The 23,430-nt window shown below is 47.6% G+C and overlaps 1 protein-coding gene across 6 annotated transcripts in view; it reads right to left on the minus strand.

The window, feature by feature from the left end:
• DISC1 (DISC1 scaffold protein) overlaps nt 1-23,430 on the minus strand; it is a 285,116-nt gene that overhangs the window by 175,377 nt on the left and 86,309 nt on the right. For all 6 annotated transcript variants that reach the window (XM_033099896.1, XM_033099897.1, XM_033099898.1 and 3 more), the window contains exons 5-6: nt 14,076-14,205; nt 10,676-10,911 (exon numbers count right to left, since the gene is read on the minus strand). In XM_033099896.1, coding sequence (XP_032955787.1) covers nt 10,676-10,911; nt 14,076-14,205 — 366 coding nt within the window. The remainder of the gene's footprint in view (nt 1-10,675; nt 10,912-14,075; nt 14,206-23,430) is intronic.

A 23,430-nucleotide genomic window follows, 5' to 3' on the forward strand; every position in this document is an offset into this window, starting at 1 on the left:
CTGACACTGGAAATTCAGCTAACCAAAACGGCAGCACCTTCAGCTAATGCCCAACAAGCCAAGCACTGTGCTTGCTGGGTTGACACGATTCATGGGTCTTGGCTCAGCGCTGGTCCGTTCGCAGGATGACAACCAGTCTCTTCTCAGAGAGCCATGTCAGCAGGAGGTGGTGGTGCAGATAATTGAATGCGTTGCTTTAGATTTGATCTGATTTGTAGCTAATTTGTTTAATTTATGCTATATTGCCTTTTGCAGGAGATTTACCTGCCTAATCATGTTTTGCTCACACTGACATTAACATTAGCTGCATCCCTGGGGTAGACGAGAGTGAAAGCAATGGGGGCAGGATAATATGAATAATCTGTGTCCCAAGCCAGTGGTTTCCAAGGGGTTTTTAGTAGTAGAACGTTTTCACACACAATTTTACACAGAACTGGAATATGGAAAATAGATAATAGGGGAGGGGATCTGTTCTGACTGAGGTGGGGTATCTGGTCGGGGGCACAAATGATGTCACATTGACCCCTCACACTTAATGCCACCACTGTCACACTGTTGTCCCTCACCCATGATTCCAGGAGCAGAAATACAAACTGAAAACCACCAAATTAGAAGAGGAAAATGTTTATCAACAAGAGTTACATGTCCTTCAATGATCACAGCTAATCCTGTGTCTCTTTCAGGCTGGCATATTGTGGTGACAGAAAGAACTGTCCTCTCAGAGAAAATCAGAGTGCACCCTGGAAACACACAGGAATTGTCTTCACAAATCAGCACATAATGTCTTCACATACACACCAGACCTAATTCACTCAAATGATTGTCTTCGTTCAAAGCAGCCACCCTGGGAAGAACAGTGTCAAACATTTACTGCGCTCTCACTGTGTACCAGGCACGCTCCCATATTCCTTCATAGATTAGCACTGGAAATTCTCAGAACTCTATGAAGTAGGTACAATAACATCTCCATTTTGAGACAAGAAAACCCAGTCAGAGAAGAACTTAGGCAGCTGGTGAATGGGTAAGTGATAACGCAGGCAGTAGAGCTGGTGTTCTCCAAGCACGGACCTATCCAACCTCTCCTGGAAGCTGCCCACTTATTCAATACTTGCTGGACCTGTCCAGCCTGATTTCCAGAATTCCATTGTAGAATTACGTTCAATTTACCACACAATCAATATCATTATTTGTAAATACACATTGTTCTTTACCACAAACTGGTGTTGAAATCATATGAATGAAATTCACCCTCAACAAATGAGGCGTCAGGACAGTTGAGATGACTGACCGGTGAGACGTGTTACAGAGAAGGCACGACGGTGGCACGCAGGCCTGGGCTGGCAGCGGTGGAGGAAATCCAGCACAAAGGGGCCCGTTACAGATTGGTCATGTTCCCTCACTCCAATTCATTATGTCGGGGTCCTCAGAATGGGCCTTATTTGGAAATTGTGTCTTTACAGAGGCGGTCAAGTTAAAGCCAGGTCATTACATGGGCCCTGATCCACTATGAGTGGTGCCCTTATAAGAAGAGATGTGGACACAGACACACAAAGGGAACATGACGTAAGGACACGGGAAAGACAGCCACGGACAAGCCAAGGAGAGAGGTTCAGAAGGAGGCAACTCTGCTGCAACTTTAATCTTGCAGTTCTAGCGTCCAGAATTGTGAGACAATACATTTCTGTTGTTTGAACCACCTACTCTGTGGTGCTTTGTTATGGCTGCCCTAGCAAACTAACACATGTGGGATTTCTGATTTTTAATAGTATGATTAATTATATGTGTTATTAAGATCCTGGTGCTCCAGGGTCCAAGAAAAAGAAGTCAGTACACTATGTGGCATCAGCTAGACAACAGAAGACACAACAGCTCTTTTATTTGCTTCAGATGAACTGACAGTTTCATTTTGAACCCACCCAAGGGGGAGACAGAGCTGCTGCAACAATAGGTCTGTGTGGAACAGAAAGGTTCCAGACTGTAGTGTAGGAACTGTGAGGGGTGGCCGTAAGAAACTTACATGTGAGGATGTCTTTGATCCTTTTTTAATAACATGGGACTGATGGGTTAGTGCAGAAGCTCACAAATGCCTTAGCTTCAGGTTCGGAATGAAAGGGGCTCCCAGAAACACTCCTCAACGGGACAGGAAGAATGCCACCACGGATGTCAAAAACATCAGTAATAAAAGCTCAATTTGGGGCGTGACAGATTGCTTTCCAGCAATGATTAGAAGGGAAAATGGATGGAAGTCAACCACACTAATCTAAACAGTATAAGCCGAGATTTGGTCAAGGGCAAGAATGAGACGTCTGTGCAGGAGAAAGGCAGCTGGGCGATTTGGGTTCAATGACTCGGGGTGAGAAACAGTCTAAGGAAGAACGGTCCTGCCAAGGGACCACCTCTGGGGCTGCCTCTCTGGCCCAGGCCACGGGCACCCTCCTCTGAAACGCTGCTGTGGCCTCTGGACTGGGCCTCTGCTTTCGCCCTCGGCCCTCTACAGTCTGTCTCAAGACGGTAGCCAGAGTGAGCCTTCTCGAGCCCGTCACATACAATGTCACCGCTCAGCTCTCACACACCCAGCTATAGCCACGTCACCAGGACCAAAACACATATCTCCCATCACACCTCTGACCTCCTACCCTACAACGTCCTCCTCCACACACCCCACCCTGCCACACCGGCTTCCTGACAGCTCCCCGAATCTGCCTCAGCTGGCACAGGCCCCTCTGCCTGGACACTCTCCCCTGGGACACACACTGTGACAACTCCCTCCTACCTTCAAAGCCTTGTTCTAATCTTACCTTTTCAGGGATCCCAGCCTGATTACTCAACTTAAAACAGCAAATTTCACATCCTCTCCTGTTTTCCTCCCACAGCATTCACTACCTACTAACCTACTATATGATTTACTTATTTAGTATGCTACTGTTTATTTCTGCCTTCTCCACTGGAAAGAAGACTCCGGGGGCAAGGATCTGTCATGGAGAAGTACCTGGCACACAGTGGGCACTTAATGGCTGACGCTCACCTTCTTGTCATCTTTCCAAGGAGGAGGTGGGACGTCGTGGGAACCTCCTCACCTCTATCACAGGCAGCTCAAACCCCAGGATGCTGAGACGCCCCTGTTTGTCCCCACGTCCCACCACTGCCCCAGCATGAGTGGGGACTGAAGGCCACGACTGCTGTTTACCATGTTGCTATTGGTAGAGTTTCACGTGAGAAAGAAAGAAGAGGTTCAAGACTCAGAGCCCCAGTGAAATCTCCTCTCCTCCTGTGAAAGTCCACCTCTGAGAAGTCTTGCTCTCTTTCACTTTTCTCTTTTGAATGGTTTCTTTCCGTTGACTGTGTACGAGTTGAACTGTGTCCCCCTAAAATGCATATGTTGATGTCCTAACCCCCCATACCTCAGAATGTGACCTTATTTGGAAATGGCGTCATTGCAAATACAATTAGTTAAGATGAGGCTGCTAAGGTGGGTCCTACTCCAATATAACTGGTGTCCTTATAAAAAGGAGAAATTTGGACGCGGAAACACACACAGAGGGAAGACACTGAAGAGGCACAGGGAGAGGAGGTCATCTAGAAGCTAAGGAGGAGACTGGAGCCGATGGAGCCCTCAGGAGGAACCAGCCCTGCCGACACCTGATGTTGAATGTCTAAGCACGATACATTTCAGTGTGTAAGCCACTCACCTGGGCACTTTGTCATGGCCCTAGGTGGATCGGCCCTAAGAAACTGATCCATGCTGACACGGGAAGGGTGACATGTGGAGAGCGCGATGGCTGCAAAGGACACACCTGCCTCCAGCCAGCGCCCAAGGCGTCCTCCCTGCCACCTTGTGCCGAAGCCAAAGGGCCACTCTGAAAAGTTCAGGGTGTGTGACTGTGCTTAGAGCATCCTGCCAATCTTGCCCCAAAACGCATAGCTGCATTAGCTCTCTGTTTGGTTAGGGGACCCCATACCCCGCTCAAATAACAACTAACAACTCTTCACTCCCTATTTGTTCACCACTTAGGGAGGCATAACTCAAAAGCCTGGTAACAAACTCTCTGGTAATACTTTCAATACTCCCAATACTCCCAGCGTCAGAGGCCCTGCGCTGCCCCTCCTTACTCTCAGGGTGAAGCATCAGCGAGGCAAAGAGGCCTACCCACGCAGAGCTGGTCCTGGCAGCCAAGACCAGAAGAGTCTTCCCTCCTGCCAGGACCTCTTCGGGGCATCCCTCCCAAGGGTGGGTCACCCTGCAGTGAGCACACATACAGGCCCAAGCAGTGGTCAAGCAGTGGCTACTTTGAAGCGATGGCTATTTCTCGGACGTGCAGGCCTGGTGCCTACATGTAACACCCATCGTGGTGCAGGACAGATCCCAGGACATAGGTCAGCAGTTCCACTGGACCTTGTCCTCTGGGCCACCAACAGCAGACGCGCCTGGGTGGACCCCCTTGAGTTCGTGTCCTCAAGAAACTACCCCTCCTATGCGTCCAGCGGCCATTCCTTATGCTTCCCCTCCCCCACTAACACAGCCACCACCACCCTCTGCATTAGACTCACACCAGGGTGCCAACCACACACCTGCCTGACACAAGCCTTTGAAAAACAAGCTCTGTCCCCACTGTATCTGACCTCTAGTGCCCAAGAAGATGAATGGCCCTCAGAGAATTCCAACAGCACCCCACTAACTTCCGGTAAGTCTTCGAACCAGTCACTTTCTCCTGGGGCTGTTTCCTCAGCTGTAAAGTGCGGAAGGTGGATCGTGTTATTTCTACGAAACTTCCAGTCCTACCATCCAAGATTCTTTCACTAACATGATTTTATTTGTAGAGATTCAGAGAACCTACTGAACACATAGGTTATATAAAGGGTCCTCCAACATTAACCATAGGCAGAAACGGTGGCCAGATCGCTGTCATTTCACTAAGGAAGCAAGAGCTTTGCAGCCCTCAGAACCACGGTGGGCAAGGAGTCTGCTCTCTGCTGGCAGCTGCCTGCCCCTCTTCCTACCTGTACACGTGGCCTTATGCTGAAGTCCCATTTTAGGGGGGAGAAAAGCCATGGGAAAGGGAAAACATCAACTCTGTCTCCAAACAGCCTTCTCCTTGCCGCCCCGCCCCCCTTCCATTCCCAATTCCATCCCCTGTGTCTTGTTTAGTAAAAATAAGTTTGAGAATGAGATTGTTACTGAAGCAAAGTAGAAATGACATGAAGGGCAAAATGACAGCTTCCCTAGCAGAGGCACTAGTTGGGTCTTGAATTAAAAAAAAAAAAAACAAGAATACGGTGACTTTAACGACCCTGCCAATTACTGCTCAGTCCACTAACCTTCTGTCGGGGACACTGTTTAAGAAAATGACAGTAAAAACAGCTTTAGGAAATGCAGGATTTTATCTACTTGGCCTTTTTCCTTCCAAGGGCCCTTCTCTCCTTGCAGCTGATAATGTCACATGTCACCGATGGGACATATACAGGACACGGACAACAAAAATGCCGAGTATTCCTCTAGGCTTCAGATGATTTTGTGAAGGCACAACGGGCACACATACTTGTCAAGAGCAAACCATTGTACACGGCGGCCAGCTGGGACATTTACTCTTGGGACAGGCTGCCCGGGGCAGCGCAAGGACGTCTGTACCGACGGCAAGGCTCTGACACCTTGGCAGTGTCCTTGTCACCTCGGCACAGCAGGGCTCTCTGTCCAGCTCAGTGGCGGGATGGGAGTGTGACAGCAGTCCCATTCACAGGACAGACACTCACACGCATGCTCGTCACACAGCCAGCTCATCTTTGGGAGATAATGAAGCATAGAAAGATTTTTTAAATAAATCCTTCATACAAATAACCACACCTGTATTAGAGTAAGAAAATGTTTTAGAGTAACCCGACAGGAACAGAGCACAAGCATTTCTAACTAGGGTGAAGTAATATACTTGATGTTTCTCACTCTGGCCCAATCAGAGGACATTAAGTGAAAGAAGCAAAGCAAAACAGGCCAAAGAAATACTCGGACTCTCAGCTCTTCGACTCTTCCTCTGAATATGGACCCCACTGGTGACACATGTCCTGACTCCGTTTTTCTCTGAATTTCAGGGATCCTGGCCCTGAACTTTAAGTAGGACACTATGTTCTGTCACTCCAAAGCCTTTGTGGTAAAGTCCAACTGGGTAGTCCCCAACTACCCAGCAAACTGAGACTCTTTTTAATAAAATAAACTCTTTTTAATAAAATACATCTATGTAACCCATATAAGTACTCCTAAAAAGGGAAGGAGGGACAGAGCGCAGGAGGGTGGGAGAGAGGGAGAGAGAGAGAACAAGGATTCCTAATTTCTTAGAAAAGATTTCCTGGGGTCGAGGTGCTGATGGGAAGATACTGAGCAGAGGAAACGAGCCCTAATCCTGAATTCACTGGATCTGAGAACTTTTCAGATTTGCTGGTAAGCGTCAGACAGAGCACACAGGCGTGCCCGCGTGTGCACACACCCTCTCCTCGCCCCGTGCCATGTCTTGCCAGTTCCCATCCCCACTGGGGACTCCACCTGACATTACAGAGCACAGCGTGCCCCTAAGTCCAGTTCAGTCAAAAAGCACAGCTTTATTTTCGGCTGACTACCTTGATGTTTGGCGTACCCACTCTCCTAGTGTTCACTCAACCAGCTCTTCCTCGCTGCCGCTCAAACAGTCACCTTCGAAACCGAAATGGTAATTCACATGCCAAAAACATTCTGACTTACAGACATTCGTCTGTAAGAGAGTTTAGTTGTCTGATGAAGAGAGATGAGAACATCAGTCAAAAGTACGAAGGGCAATATATTCAGGTCATCACTCCTTCGCTTCCTCCCGAGTTGTTTAATGAGACCTTTTTACAATAAGAAAATCAATAACTGGCCTCTTATTTTTTGAAGACTAGTAACCAAACTAGCTCCAGATTTTCAACTATTGTCATAACCCGAATGTATTTAAAACATTCAAACAAGATTTCAATTCTTAGGTTCAAGTTTTTCTCCGCAAAACTGCTGTGAGTTCTATCCTGAAAACACTACAGTTTGACCCAAGGGGGGTACGATCCTGCCTCTGGGTTTATTCTGTTAGTGATCCAAAGGCAACTTCAGATTTCGTAATTCTGACAATTTAATAAGCAATGTCCCATTGCTCCCAGGGTTTTTTTTTTTAAAGAAATACCCTGAATTGCATGCATTTCCATTTAATACTAATTTTTTTAAATGTATGCTGTTTCTCCTGAATTTTCAAACGTGTGCTTTCCATAACTATGAAGTTTGCCCCAAAGGTTTTACTTTCTGCTTTGGGTTTATTATGATTTTCTGAATCATCTTCAGCTACCTGCCGTCACACTTAAGAACAAGCACATACACAGCTAACGTCTGTGGAAACTGTTTTAACCTTACGCCTCTCAGGCTCTTTCAAAATCTGCTGACAAAGCAATAGAGCAGCCGGATTCCTGCAACTGGGGCTATTATCAACTTCACTTCCTACAGTGTTTCAGTGGGTAAAGATTTACACATTTTAATAGATTGTTGATGAACAAAATGAGTGAATAGCAAGAAAAAATCCAGTTGACTAAACAAGTAGCTGAATAAGGGATTCAGACAGTAATACCATGATGACTTGAAGAGGAAACTGAGGGAATTTGCCAAAAGGAAGTACAAAGTGGTAATGACAGCAGCAGGAGAACGGCCCCACATATGAGGCACAGGGACTCCTGCAAGCATCTAAGGGAAACGCGGAGGCTCTGGTTCGGTGACCCCAGCAACCTGGGGATCAGCACAGGACCGATAAATCACCCCATTAGCAGCTCGGCAGAGCAGTGCTCTTAGCAACTCAATTCCCAGACAGCAGTGAACTGGCATTTCCCACCTGGGATATTCCTGCAGCCACTTGAAAGGGGCCTGTCTGACAGAGCTGAACTATCTTCTGCTGGGAGTGCTTTCGACCTTGAGCTCAGGCTCTGAAGAACTGTCTAGTCTGGAGTGTTACTATCTGAGGAATTCTAGCAGAGAACAGTAACATACAACCCACAAATAGGAAACATTCTCGGGATGTGTCGGCAAGCAGGACATTTGATGAAAGGGAAGAGAGGATTGCAGAAGACACCCCCAATTACAAAGAAATGAAGTGCAGAACACTTCCCGAGGTGATAATAATGGAAAATAAAAATTGAAATGGTCCAGAAGAAAAACCTTTATAGCAGGTCACATGCACTCACGTGTGCCAAGAGCTGACTTTCAGTCACAATAATAGGAGAACTAGCTCCCATCGTGGTAAGACGATTACCTCCCATGGGGCTCTAGCTGAAAATAATCAACCTGACACCTAAGTTATGAAAGAAGAACAGATGAGTCTACAAATTACAGGCCTCCCAAGAACTGCCTAAATAATCATGAGGATAGTAATAATAATTAAAAACAGACCCAAGTTGTAAAAAAGCAGAGAACTTATAAAATATTAAAATATTTAAAAATAGATAGCCACTTTTTCACTCTCCTTTGTTCTGTTTTCTTTTAAAAAATCATAGTAAATTTACTCTAGCACAAAACAGTCTTTTTTTTTTTAAATCTATACAGAAGATGGCATTCCTCTCTGTACCTGCCCAGACAGGCGGCAGCTTCAAATCCCATCCTTCCTTCCCAGCCCTCTCCCTTCTTTTGCATGTTGTGCTTTGGTAAACTTTTCTCTGCCTGCGATGATGACTTTCAAAAGGAAACAGAAGGACACAATGGCAAGTCAAGGTCCCAACTACTAGGAACAGTTGCCACCCCACAAGTCCCATCCTGGTCCCTGGCCCAGTGACATGCCAGGCGTCGGCAGTGACTCACTCAGAAAAGGAAGAGCTTGAGCACACGGCACCTAGACAGTCAGAGTCGGCCCAGGGATCTTTGCAGGGGGCTTATCTGGAGGCTATTAGGAACAGAACTGCTGCTTTTTTAAAAAAGCAGTTTATTTTAACCTATTCCACAAAATCAGAATCTGCAAAATATTCTAGATACAGGAGGGCCCTTCAGCATCAGCTAGTGGAAATCTTCATTTCGTAATACTTGCAGCTCCTCTGGCAGCAGGCCTCACCCCTCCATTTCCTCCTCCTCCCCTCCATTCCTCTCAGTGGGCGGCAGGTAGACTTCTTTGACCTGAACCAGCTGCTGGTTTGGTTGCCCCGGGCTGCCTGTGCTTAGAGACTCCTTTGCTCAGACCCCTCTCGGGAGACACCAGACAATCTTGCCCATTACTGAGCTGAGGAAATCGGAAGCAGCTTCTCCCCAGACAGCAACCCTGGGTTTACAGCCGGCCTCTGAATAATCTCTACGGACGAGGATAATCACAGTTATGATGCTGAGTGGTGTGTGTCTCCAGGTTTTTGTAATAATGCTAGTCCCTGCAACCTCTCTGCATAAGGTTTAAGATTTGGCTATTACCACAATTTGTCTGGGTCTCTCCGTCTCGCCTAAGATGATGCTATTCTCATAATAAACAGAAACAGCTATCGATGCATGTAAGGTGCATTCTTCTGGCTGGGGCACCTCTGGGATAAACCCCCAACTCAGCATTTTCTAAAAGACATCCAATACGTCATAGTAAAAGTTAAGTTAATGGGATTGTGTACAATTAGTTAAAAAATACCAGACCCAGCAATCTGGTCTGTTGAGCCACAGACCACATCCGCTTCTTTCAAACGCTCGGTTTCTGGGAGTCCGTGCCATAGCCTGTTGGCTCGGGAATGGTGTGCCTTCCTTCCTAAATGGAAAACCACAGAACAACGCTGGTTTTCCCGGTTGATGCCCAAGGCAGAGAACAGCACCATGCCTCTCCTTGTGAGGTGGGAGATGGTCAGATGGCAGAGTCCATTGTCACCCACCACGGGTGGTGGGCTCCAGTCAGTGTTTCCTTCACCATGATGCCCGAGGGGGCACAAAGCCCTCTCTCTCATCGCTCTGTACCCACGGCACCTGCAGTCCACACCCTCCACCTTCTTGGTGATCACGTCTAAGTGTGGCTTCTGTCTTCCCCCAAAATGTGATTCTGGTCCCCAGAAGGGCACAAGGTAGAGTGTATCTTGTGGATATTCCACAACCCAGAACATGGGGGTGATTCTGAGTGGACAAGAAACTGGGCTCTGGATTAATGAACAGGAGCTTAAGTGTCCCTTTTGCCTCTTATTCATGGGGACTTTGGGCAAATTATTAACCATCTTAAACTTTCTTCTCCTCGTCTATAAAATGGATACAGTGGTAGAAGCATTTCATGGAGCAAAGCTTAGCAGAGTGCCTGGCACATGGTAAGCCCTCAGGAAATGTTAGCTCTCGTCAATAATCATGCATTTTGCCAGATGAAAACACAGTCATTGCTGAGTCTACCCCTCGTCACAGCCTCCCCCACTCCCTTGGCAAGAGGTCTAGGTCACCTTCCTCCAGGTGACCATCTTCACCAGGGGTTGCCATCAGAATCTCCACCCAGGTGAGCTCCAACAGAGGCACAGGGGTGTTTGGCCACAGGGAGGGACGGCAGAATGGAGAGGGTCATGGGTATTAGTGGGAAAACACTGACAGCGCTTCCGCTGAAACCCACAGCTCTGCTCTGTAAATGTTTATATAGGAGGGACAGCAGACAAACTCACGCCCATAAACAGGCCACGGAGCTGAGCGGCCCGAAACCAGGTAGCAAATCACCAGTACCTCCTGATGGCTTCAGGTGGTCCTGCATGGAGGGGGATCTGGCTGGCGAAGGCCAGGGTGTCGTGCAGGGCCTTGCTGACCTCCTGAAGCTCGTCCAGGGACAGCCTGCCCAGCAGGGCAGCCAGGTCACAGCTCTGCCACGGAAGGACACGCTCTCGTGCTTCTATTTCCCTTCTCAGCTGTTGATCTTTTGCTTCCAGCACAGACATTCTCGCTTGGAGGGCTTCAATTTCTTTCTGTGGAAAATGGAAAGACCAGGTTTTATAAATGAGCCCTGGTCTTGGCAGGCTGCTCTGCTGATGCGTCATTTCAACGAGAGTCGGCCATATGCACGAGGGCAGTAACGTTCCCCTTCAGAGGCCGGCAGGGTTTTGCTGAACTGGAAAAATCATGCCAGCTTTTTATTTCTGATTACTTGGCATAAAGGAAAACATGCCCTCCCACACATTAAATAACTGTGGGAGGTGAGCCAAGAATTTGAGTCACCAAGAACCCAGCAAACATATAGACGACTTACCTCATTTCAGGTGGAAGAGCTAGAACATAGGGGAATAAACATTATGTACCTGAGATATGAGCTAAGCAGGCAACACGAGCCACAGAGCAAACAGAAAAGCAATCAATCCTTGGTTGGTCTGACCCCAAACATAAAAATTTAGCATGTAGAGAAAGATTACGAATCATAGCTTCCTGAGTCCACAGGATTGAAGAACAATGAAATGTTGCAGATAGTGTTGTACCGTCTAAAGTTCATAGAAATATCAGATAAGTTTCATTTCCACTAACACAGCAAACCAAAACCCGAAGACTCTTCAAGTGGCGTCCAGTCTTGACCAGCAGGTAGCTGAACACACACCATGCGCAGGTGTGTGCGGGTGGTACAACAGATACCATCTCATCGCCCACAGGCTTCCGAATTTAAACGAGACTCTTTTACTTGACAGCCTTCCACGTTCCCTGCATCGGTTTCTGGCTGATAAGAGTGCAAGTTCTAATCCCGGGCATGTCTTCATCGCCTATCCACATTCTCTCAACCCCAAGGCCAGATCACCTACAGTTCTACCGCCAGACCCTACTTCCTGTAGGGGAGGGAGGGGCCAGAAACTACACATGCTCCCCCTCCAAGATGTTCTAAGAAGAAAATAACAGCATTATTGACATGGCTCCCAACTAACCTCCCTACTTCTACTTTTGACTTCTCACACACTTTTCTTTTCTTTCTTAATTTTTGTAATTGTGGTAAAATATATGTAACATAAAGTTTCCCACCTTAACCATTTTTACGTGTTCGGTGGTATTAACTGCATTCACATTGTTGTGCAGCCGTGCCCACCATCGACCCACCGAACTCTTCTCATCTTGCAAAACTGAAACAATCCCCGTTAAACATTAACTCCCCGCCCCCCAGCCCCTGGCAGCCACCCTTCTACGTTCTGTCCCTATGATTTTGATGACTCTAGTACTTCATATAAGAGGAATCACACAGTATTTGTCATTTTGTGACTGGCCTATTTCACTCAACAAAATGTCCTCCAGGTTCATCCATGTTGTAGCCTATGTCAGAATTTCCTTCCTTCCTTTTTAAGGCTGATATTCCAATGTACGGATGGACCACATTTTGTTTATCCATCGATGGACTCTTGGGCTGTTTCCACCTCGTGGCTATTACAAATAATGCTGCTGTCAACGTTCCTCTTTGAGTCCCTGCTTTGAATCCTTTGGGGCATAGACCCAGAAGTGGAACTGCTGGATCATGTGATAATTCTATTTTTAATGTTTTTAAGAACCACCACACTGTTTTCCATCGTGGCCCTAATCCCATTCTTCACACAGAAGTCAAAGTGCTTCTTTTAAAATGCGGTCAGATTACGTCACTTCACTGCGTAGAACTGTCCGATGGCATCCCACTCCAATCAGAGAAAAGCCCAAGTCCTTACAAAGGCCGCCAGGCCCAACAAGGCCCATTTACCTCCAACCTTCTCTTCTCCGTTCTCCATGCGCTGCCGCCTGGCTGCACGTGGAACACACTGCTGCCTCCAGATGGCTGTCCCCTGTGCCGGGGATGCAGAGAGCCCCAGGGCCTGCTCCCTTTCCACCTCAAGCTCTTGCTTCACCCTCACCTCTCACCGAGCAGACCCCACACCCTCACCTGGTTCTGTGCATGGCAGCTCTGCCACCTGCTACATACTAGGTACGTAACTGAGGCATGTATGACGTTTGTCGTTCCTAGTCTCTCTCCCCATTCTCAATCCCTAGAACACCAACTCCACAGGCGTCCTAAACCTTTCAAACAGCACATGGCATGTAGGAGGCACTCAATAAACTCCTGCTGAACAAACGAAGATCCAGCCTCCCCCAGAGTCAAGAATGTCCCCTTCAGACACTGAGTGCCCCGGGCTGAAATCACTTCCATGCACTCTGACATGCGCAGGATTTGTGCGGACCTTTAATGGTGCATATTGTTCAAAACCAAACACCAGATCTCGCATTCTCAGCTATCCAAACTTTGCGATGCTGCTCAGACAATATCTACGTGTTTGGTTTACTGGAGCTTATTTTCAAATTGGGATGACTTCTGCTGCCCTTTGCCCCCTGCTGTTGTAAGCACCTGGATGGGCAAACTTTGATAAGAATACCTGGTGTGAGGGGGTAGGGTTGGGGGGTCCATAGCTTGCCCAGGCCCCCACGAACTTGTCTGAGTTCATTCCACTACTTAGAGCATAAGCAGGATTTGGACTCAGGTGTGAGTGAGCTGTGCTCTCTCCAGAAGTCATGTTGTCTCCAGTCTGTGTTTCCTCACAGCTCCCCATGCAGCCTCAAGTTCTCCAGTCTCAAAGGTCCGTGCCTCTGGGGCTCTGCCACCTCCCAGAGCTCCTGATGGCCTCTGGGCTTCAGCTCAGTGCTGCAGCTAGTTTCTAAGCCCCACTGAGTCCTGGCCAACGTTCATCCACTGCTCTGGGCCAACCAGAGCTCCCACGTGATGGCTCTGGTCATTCCCAGACACGCCTGCCTGGCCCGGTCCCCACTTACAACTCTGCCTCCCACCAGCTGTTACTCCCAGTCCCACTTGATGGGACTTTCACAAAGGACTTACTTCTGCCTTCGAAATGAACCTTCTAACGGTCAAAATCACAAGAGGTGACAAATCAGCCTGGCAGACAAGGAAAGCACATTCAAAGGTAACGAAGAAAATGAACTCAGGCACAAACGTTGCTGAGCTTTCAACCCCTTGTGTGACGAGGCTCCTACAAGCCCTCCAGCTGTCCCCTTTGTCCTCGGGGGTGGACAGCAGAAGCTCTCATCACTACACTCACACAAAGCAAAGACCCACTAACTGCATTCGGCTTAAATGGATAAGAAACGTGCTGTCCTGGTTCCTGAAAATTCTTCACCAGCTTACCTGCAATTGCTGCTTCTCCTGAAGAAGCCAGTCCCATCTGCTGATGGACACACACAGGTTGTCCTGAGCACTGGGTTCCAACGTCTTTGGCTCCAATCTGAGCGGGGCTTGGGTGTCGTCACCGCCAGCCCTTAAAATAAGACGAACATGTTGGTACAGACATGGAGAAGCTGAAACCCTCACATCTACAGGAATGTTAAGAGAAGGAAATTTCACAAAGTGGCCCCAGCTGTTGTCATCCTCAGAGGGTCACAGGGATGACGTCCCTAATGTATGACGCTGCTTTAATCACCATCTGTTGGGGCTTCTGCTTGTCCGCAGAGCCAACTTACTCTGATGGGACCTGCACTGTCCAGTTCCAGGGCCCTTCGCCACAGGGGGCTGTGTGTGCTGAGAGTACAAACATGCATCATATTTTAAAGGCTCAGTAAGAAAACAAAGAGTGCAAAATATCTCCTTAATGATTTTTTTTTTTTTATGTTCCTTATCCAGGGCTGATCTTGACTCATAAGAGGTGTGACCGGTGTGCAGAGCCTGGAGTCAGAGCTTCTCAGAAAGGTTTTGTGCAAAGACTGTCAACTTAGAATCTGTTTGGCTCCTTCTCTGGCTCGTGCAGGAGTTGGCATGTTTGGTTAAAGCCATGCCGGTGAAACACGGTACAGGCTGGAGCCCAGCGCTGGTGAGCTGCGTCCCAGGTGAACTGCTTCGCAGGCATTCATCACCCAAGGATGACAAATTCACCCTCAAGTATTCAATTCCTAACTCAGTGCAGCTGGACAGCAAAAAACTTAACCCGAAGCAAAATTACGTCAAGCAATTCAAGGAAACTATGTCTCAGAAAGCTCTGTAACTAAAACTAAAAGGCAAACGGCAAGATGGGGAAAATACTGACACATACGTGACAAAAAAAAGGAGGGAAATATTGCTAATTTCAAGAGTTCTACAAGTCAGTAAGAAAGAGATGAGCACATCTACCAAAACTTCAAAAAAGGAATTACAAAGGGTTAATCTGTAACGCTTTTTTATCATCAAAAATGGTTTTAACTGCCAATTCAAGCAACATAAAACATCCTTTTTCACCCAAAACTCTCGCCAAAGTTTTCATAAAGCATAAACCTCGGTGATCATAGGGAATAATTCTTAGACTTACAATATAGTACAACTTTTGATCCCATATTCCCACTTCTAAGAATTCACTGTATGTAAAGACTCATAGATGTGCACAGCAATCAGCTACAGAAATCCCACATTTTTTTCTTAACAGCCAAAACCTGAAAACACTGCAGCTGTGGCCCCGAACGAGGACTGGGGCCGCCACTGGCACAGCCAGCACCCTGGGTCACCACAGGGGCTATGGCTGAGTGGATCATGCTCACCGTATGTCGCTAGTTTTAAAGCAGGTATTACAGTGATATTATGTTATGAACACACTCTTATAAAAACAACACGTGTATAAAGTAGAGGACAGGCAAACATCCATCAAAATGCTATCAGTTGTTCTTATCTCTGGATGGCGGGATGACTTCTTTTGGCCAATCCTTTGCTTTCGAAGTTTTCTATAGTGAGCATGTACTTTTTTTATAACTATAATAGAAATGTTTTCTACCACAGCCACTAAGTAGCTGCACTATTTCCTTAAAGGATTTAACATAGCCAACCCACTGTAGCCCTTGGACAAAATAGACGTGTCTGTGTGTGAAATAAATCCCATTCACACGCTATTGATCAAGGGCATTTCTCTGCACACAAGCAGACGTCTAGAGCTTCCAACATTGTCGGGCATGAACTCAACCTGTCCCTTGCTGCCCCGGACTTCCCACCACACAGCCAGACCCCAGCCACCACCCACGGCCTGACCTCTGGGCCCATCGAGCAGAAGCGGCTTCTAGTTTGTCCACCCACAGGGTCACAGCACCTCCACATTTCTTAGAAAGAAAATGAGTAACTGAACCTAATATGTGCTGTGCTCTGTTCATCTCCTTTCACCCTGACCCCTTTCACTCTTTCATTCATTCATTTATTCATTCATTCATTCATTCACTCATTCATTCATTCAGAAAAATGAAAAACATGACTAAGGCCACCTACTACGTAGCATGGACTGTGCTTGGGTCCCAGGGACATGGCTGTAAGCAGACCTGGGTCCTGCACAGGACAGAGAGACAAACACACCAACAGGAAAACGCAAGGCACTGGATAAATGCTCAGCCAGCCACGTGGCACTCGCTCTGCAGGGAAGCAGCCCCAATATTTTCAGAAAGGATGGTTGGAAATACGTCACTCGGCTTTCCTAAGTCAGAGCAGCAGCTACGGGAAAGAAAGCCTGGCTTTCGTTCCTGGGTTTCTCTGCATCAGCTTGAAAAGCATTTACTTACTATAACATACCATGCAAATTAGAACTTTATTTTAAGGCCTGTCACTCTCTGTTTCATGTGCTTAAAGGCGAATAATAGTAATAGCAATAACAATTTTTAAACTGACAATAGTAAAATAAACTAGTATGAATTAAAATTTACTGTACACCAGACACTGTCATTTTCATCGCACTCACTTCTCCTTGCAGACCTGAAGGGAAGGTACTATTACTACAGTTTTGTCAGCAAGGACACTGTCTGGGAAATTAAGGGACTTGCTCCCGGTCACCCCGAGAGCAAGAAGAGCAGTAGACGTGCGTGCGGCTGGTCCCACATTCCAGCTCTTCCCGGACACCACATGCTCTCAGCAAGATGAGACCTTGTTTCCTCCCAGCTTCTGCCATGTGCCCCCCACCCACACCCACTGATTAAGTCCCTTGCTCCACAGGGGCAGCGGAGAACGACAGGGAGGGCTCAGCACACAGAAGCGGATGACCGCAGCTCAAGCCGTAATTCCTCCTTCTTCTGCCTGTGTGTCCTTGGCCTTACCTAACCTCTCCGAACCTTACCCTCCCGGTTTTTAAAATGAGCATGAGGATGAGGATGACGGCTCCCCTATATGACTGACCACAGAGATCAAGTTCATTCAACAGAGACCACTGAGCGCCCGCTGTGTGTGGGCCCCTCTGCCCACAGGAAGCTGTTTACTGTCCCTCGCGTCTCGTGTCTGCACCAGGAAAACGAACGCTGTGCTCACGTTCAGTGGACACAGGGTCCCCCACAGGGTCATACCGTACAGGAGGCGTAAGGGGGAATGTTTCGGAGGCTCTTTGCATGGCTCAGAACAGGACGTCTCTGGAACGGAACCATCACCAGCCGCTGACATCGCGGGAGTGGAACACGCTTCCTCTTCTGGGCCGCCAGGCCTCGGCCTGTCCACACAGCCACTCGCTCTAGACTGACCCACCTCTGGTTGTCCCTAGCGCCCAGCACTGAGCAGGGGCTCAGCAAATGTTTATTGAATGGTTTAATGAGTCCGTGGCCTAGAAAATCCAGAAGTTGTTTATATTCAGCTTTCTATTGCATTAGATCGCTTCTTTGCACTAATGCATTTCCCAATTTGCACGGCTTATGCAAATATTTAGTTTCCTGAATTTCCTAACCAGATACCATCTGGGTCGGGATGGGAGCTATTGAAGGAAATCAACACAGAATTAAAAATTAGCTACGAGGAGCTACAGGTGGGCAACTGGGAATTCCCCCCATTATGGTTAATCACATTCATTATTTAATCCATAAGAAAAGCCCCTGTGATTCACCAAAACTCCTCTCTCTAGTCTCTCAGACTCCCAGTATAGAAAGCCATCCACAGTCGCTGAGCGGTGGCCCCAGGACACACGGCAGCTCAGTAACGAAGCAAGGGACAGGCTTCCATGTTTCAAACCCCCAGTCCTCTGAGCCCTGCTGACAAAGCTGTCCCCATTATATTTAATGCTCCTCAGTGTGTAGTCTCCAATGTCAGCTGGGGTAAACTGATCAGGGTGTAAAATGAGCATGACCCTCGGGGGCGAGAATTAATAACAGGCGGTTGGATGCTGGAGCAGCACTTGGTGCCAGTGGGGACTCAGGGTGTCTCGGGCCCCATGGTCCAACATGAAGTGTCACACAGGCCCCCATCTGGGGCTGCCCAGTGCTGGGAAATCCCAGCCTTTCTAATTTTGTCTTTTTCACCAATCATTTAAAGAAGGATAAAACCCATTTCTGAAATAAGATCCTACACCCCCTGAAAATGGTTGAGCCCCAAATTGCACAGAACACTATTCATTCCAGTGAGCGCGCTCACCACGTCACTTCCGTGAGTTCAGTGACATTGAGAAAAGAGTGAAACACCATCTGGGCGTCAGCGTTTCCTGAGCCAGCTGGTTGATGAGTCTGCACCCATGATGAACCCACATCGCCACCTCGCCCCCAGCCAACGCCCAGGTCCCCAGTGCCCGTCCCTTTCTCAGAGGGCCGACTTCGGAAGCATCTGCGGCAGGGCAGTGGAGAGGCCACACACCCCACTGCCAGGTCATCTGTGCAGAAAGGCTCACAGCAACTGCTATGATTCGCACAGTTGTATGTATAACAGCGAGGGACCCTTTCCCGGACAGGAATGCCAGTCTTCATTGTGGCAGAAAAACTGCTGTTTTGTGCCACGGCTGGAATCGTAGAGCTGTAGTCAAGAGAAGGACCCAAATTATCAAGGCCAATGCTCGCACATCACAGTCAGAAAAACCTCAGTTGACACGACTATTTCTGGCAACAAGCGCTGAGAGCGGCCCTCTGAACACCTCTGCTAGTCACTCCTACCGATGACCATTCCATCCAATTTAAGTCATAGGACTTCCCTGTCTTTATCTCTCCATCTTTGAGGAGATGGTGATGAAGAAGCGGTTTGTGCCAGTCCTGTAATCACTGAAGTTGCTTCAAGTCTAGAGATAGCTCCCTCCTCCAACAAAGTGCCATAACACACAGTGTCACAAATTACAGAGGCCACTCTGATAACACAAGCGAACACTGTAAAATTGCCAGGCAGGATACAGGTTGCTTTATAGTTCTTCCTTTGTATGTGTGATTTGGGTCTACAAAGCAAGGAGAGTGTAATAAAAGTCACATTCCTTAGGACACTGAACATCATCGTTTCAGACGGTCTTAACCCACTCACAGAAGTGACTACTGTGCAAGAGGAACACATGAATATTTATTTGGGTTTATAATCGCCATACCCAACAACTAGCTTCAGGACAGACTTCCGTTGAATTTGAGCAAAGAGGATGACATAGAAGACCTCTGGAAACTTCTATTCATAATCCACCGATTCGAAAACAAGTTCTGAGGCATCCCCTTCACTTAACCTTCTTTTTCCCCTTTTTTCCTCCTCCCTTTCTTCTCGAGGTGATGACAGGTGACAGCAGTGGGTGTTCTGGGAGCAGGACTCAGGCCTCGCTAGTGCCCATCTGGCCCTCAGCTCAAGCTCTGACTCAGAAACATTGCCTGTTATGCTGGTAGTAAAAACCATCTTTATGCCATAGGCACAGGGCCATGTCGTTTTATATCTCTGGTAAAACATGTCTGGAACACTTACTTCTAGTCTTCTGCAGTGTATCTTCATGCCAATCTGAGAACTTGGAGGAGCTGATTGTCACTCACCGAATCCTATGGGGTGATGGTCCCGACATGACAATTAAATCACATGTTTTAAAGGGAACAGAGGAAGAACGACTCAGTCCAGATGCGTCGCGAGCCACCCAGCATTCCTGTCTTCTGTTCGCATCGGGCAGGAAGGATCTAACAGGAAGTACCTGGGCAGGCAAACCAGAGCTCTGCCTGAAAAGCCCCACTGGAAAACCACTGCATACCTTTGTTTTAAACTCTGTTACATTTTGCTTACTTATGCGTATGTTCCCATTGGGAAAAGGCCTTTGATAAAGGACAGTTTGCACACACAATTCAGATTGTAAATATAACCAGTTTCCACGTACATACTCGTATTATATTGGCAAAGGTCCAATGGGAAAACACAGAGGATGTACAGTCGGAGAAATGAGAAGTATACATGTGTGTAAAAGCAAGCCAAACTCCCCTCTTAGGCGAAAGGAAAAACTCGCTTTCTTTTGACTGGAGCAAGGACAGGTGCCTCTCGCTGTTGTCTTCTGGTCACTGCTGTGACAGGACATGGAGGTGGAATCTTCTGGTTGCTCCAGAATTAGAAGCTGAAGCTGAAGGACACAGGCCTGACTGTCCCCCACTCTAAATGTGTACAGTGTTGGTACAGTGGCCAAGCTATGCCACCACAATCAACTGCCACTCTCAAGGCACACCTACTGGCCGTGCAGGAAAGGGAGTCTCCGTGAGAGATGCTTTTCCTGCCCCTCCCCACAGCCCCACATGGGGGCAACGAGGGAGTATCGTCCACTCAAACCAAATGAAAACCAGAAAATCCACTAGACTCACTCATAAAGACGGGGAGTGCCCCGCCGGAGGGAAGCCTGACATCTGCCTCTCCGATATGGCTGTCTGCCTCAGGCTGGTTCGCTTAGTGACGAAGTCTGAGACAAGGATCTGTGGTTGGGCTGTTATTTGGAGAAGTGGTTCCCACGAAACAAGAGTGAGGGAGCGAGGAGTGGGACAGGCCAATAAATGGTGCGTTATTGAGCTGATCGCCACATGGGCACCCGGGGTCAACCCCACTGGAAACCTCTGGGTAAAGGAACTGGAGCACATGGAGGGCGGAGGCAGGTGGGAACGGGGTGGCCTGAACACCCACCTTTCTCTGCGGCAAAGATACATGACCTTCCCGTGAGTCAAGTGGTCACCACAAAAGTTATCCTCACGACATGTGTGCCTTTGGGAAGGGGACCCACAGAAGAGGCTAAGCGACGTGTGAAAAGTGGTGGCTGCCCAGGTGGGATGGAGGAGGCCGCACTCACCTCAGGGTCTGGGTAGTGCCTACTGGGGAACCCACACCCGTGTCACAAGAGGAAGAGTGTGTCAACACCTCTGACAGGGGGATCCCAGCCCCCCGGGGAGCCCTGGAGGCAGCTATGACCAACAAGAAGAGGATTACAGACACCAGACAGGAAAAGCTTTTAACTGAGCTGATGGGTGAATTAGCAACTGAAAACTACCCACACATTTCTGTTATCTGCCCAAGATATCAAAACGAAATGGGAAAGACGTATTCAGCAGCCAAGGGAACCTGATATAAAACCAGGCTGTGTCTGTACCCCGCTGAGCAAGGACCCCAGGGACCCAGTATATTACTGAGCAGTGTAGAACAGGATGCCACCTGAGTACCCGTATCTGCTATGAAAGGAGCCGGTTAACCCACGAAGGCAGCAGCTGAAACCCTCTGGGCTGCTGGAAGGACCCAAACAAACTGAGGGTGACTCAGGTGGCATTCTACACAAGGCTCAGAGAACTAAACTGTGCTTTTTTTAAAAGTTGAATTAAACAGGGGTTATTATGGACAAAGTGACAGTTTAAAAAAAATTTGGAGTACCTACTGGTCCTTGGGTGTTTCCATCTCCTTAAAACTTATTCTAAACCAAATTTTCTTACCCTGAGATCCAAAGACCCCCTGAAGGGTGAGCGCATCTGTATGTGTCCTGAGTCAGCACGCAGCCACCTGCACGCTTGTACGCATGTGGTTGATGATGGAAGAAGGCTATAGCTTTCACCAGATTCGCAAAGAAATACTTGATTCCAAAAGGTCAGGCGGCACTTGTTTGTGTTATTAATTAGTACTGAAACTTACCACATTGACACAACCAGTCTATTTCTACGGGAAAAGTACAGCTCACTGGAAAGCGTTCTATTTTCCCCGACTCCGAGGAGTCCCTGGCAGGGGAGAAACCTTTCTGTCCGGCTCTGGGCTCCGTGAGCTCCAGCTTGGCAGTGTGTCCCCCTGGTGGCCATGGTGAGAATTGCAGCCACAGCCCCCGCTTTAGGGGAGCCTGCATGTCCAGACAATCCTGACAATGACAAAAGTCACAGGCTGGAGGGACAGCTGGCACGTTGAAAGCCAACTTTTAAAAAATTAACAGCTATGTAATTGTGTTAATATGCATTAGAAAAATATAGGAAAGAAATTGATTTTGAGTCATTTTCTAATTGTGTTAATAACAGAACAGGTGGATTTGGCAAAAGAAAAGCCAAGGTTACCTAGATAACTGGAGTTTGAAAAACAGTAATCTAATTCAAGTCTCATTTTCTGATGCGGGGAGTAAAGTGTGCAAAAGTGAAAGTTTAATACATAGTTTTAAAAGATAGTCAAATTGTAGGCTAAAAAGACAGTAAACAGTAATAGATCAGGCAGATGTTCGATAGACAGTTCAGTTGTAGGTTGGCGCTCTGGAGAGAAACCGGGGTAAACACAAATTTGAGGGAAATGAGTACATCAATGGTACCTAGAGCGTGGGAGTGTCAGAGGTCACCCAGAAAGAGCGCAGTTATGTAAGAAGAGAGGCCAGGCTGGAACCAAAGCAGAGGATCATCAGGACTCAGGAGAAGGGAGAAAAACAGGAGCTCAGAACAGATGAGAAGAAGGGCCAGCAAGGCAGCAAGGTGACCAGGAAAGGGCGCATCACAAAAGCCAAGCGGAGAGAGTTTTAGGAGTGAATGTGAGTGATTCCAAATTCTGGACAATGCAGTGATATAGAGAAAAAAATGCCTTTTACATTTAAACTAGAAGGAAGGAGAACTGACTCTGGGTGATGAACACACAATGGGATTTATAGATGATGTAATACAGAATTGTACACCTGAAATCTGTGTGATTTTACTAACAATTGTCACCCCAATAAATTTAAAAAAGAAAAAGAAAAAAAAAACTAATTGTTGATTAAAAAAAAGAAATTAAACTAGAAAACCATCACTGCCATTGGTAGTGAGAGGGAGAGACATCAGATCACGGGGGCCGGGGGTGCTCAGAAAGTGAATGGGAACCAAGCCCAGCATACAGGTAACTCCTCCAAGGGAAGGAAAGAGGGTGAGAGTTAACAAGTGAGCCAGTAGTTTATGGGCCTCTCAAACGGTCACTAAAGCTTCTGCTTTTATGGGGACATAGTAGGTTGAACCCGATGGAACTGCTATCTTTATCGGTCACAGTTGATTGAAGAAATGCCACTTGATGTAGCCTACCTGAGTGAGAAAGCATGTTACTGCCTTTATTTTAGTTTATCATGGTCTATGAGAAACTCAGCCAAGACCATAACAAAAGCATCACTTTCCAGCCAAATCACATGTAGGCTAAATAGACAATAATTGAAAAGCCTCTGCCAGCTCAGACTCAGAGTCAGGGCAGTGTGCTCCTTCCAAGCCCGACTCATGCCAGACTGGTGGGTCTGTGCCCGGCCCAGCTCCCACCGCGGGGTAGTCTGCCTCTCCTGGGCCTTATTTCCGCACCTTTAAATACAAGCACAGGTATGGACCGTGCCGGTGTAGCTCTCCATGTAGAT

This window comes from Rhinolophus ferrumequinum, chromosome 27 (assembly GCF_004115265.2).
Source record: "Rhinolophus ferrumequinum isolate MPI-CBG mRhiFer1 chromosome 27, mRhiFer1_v1.p, whole genome shotgun sequence".
NCBI lineage: Eukaryota > Metazoa > Chordata > Mammalia > Chiroptera > Rhinolophidae > Rhinolophus > Rhinolophus ferrumequinum.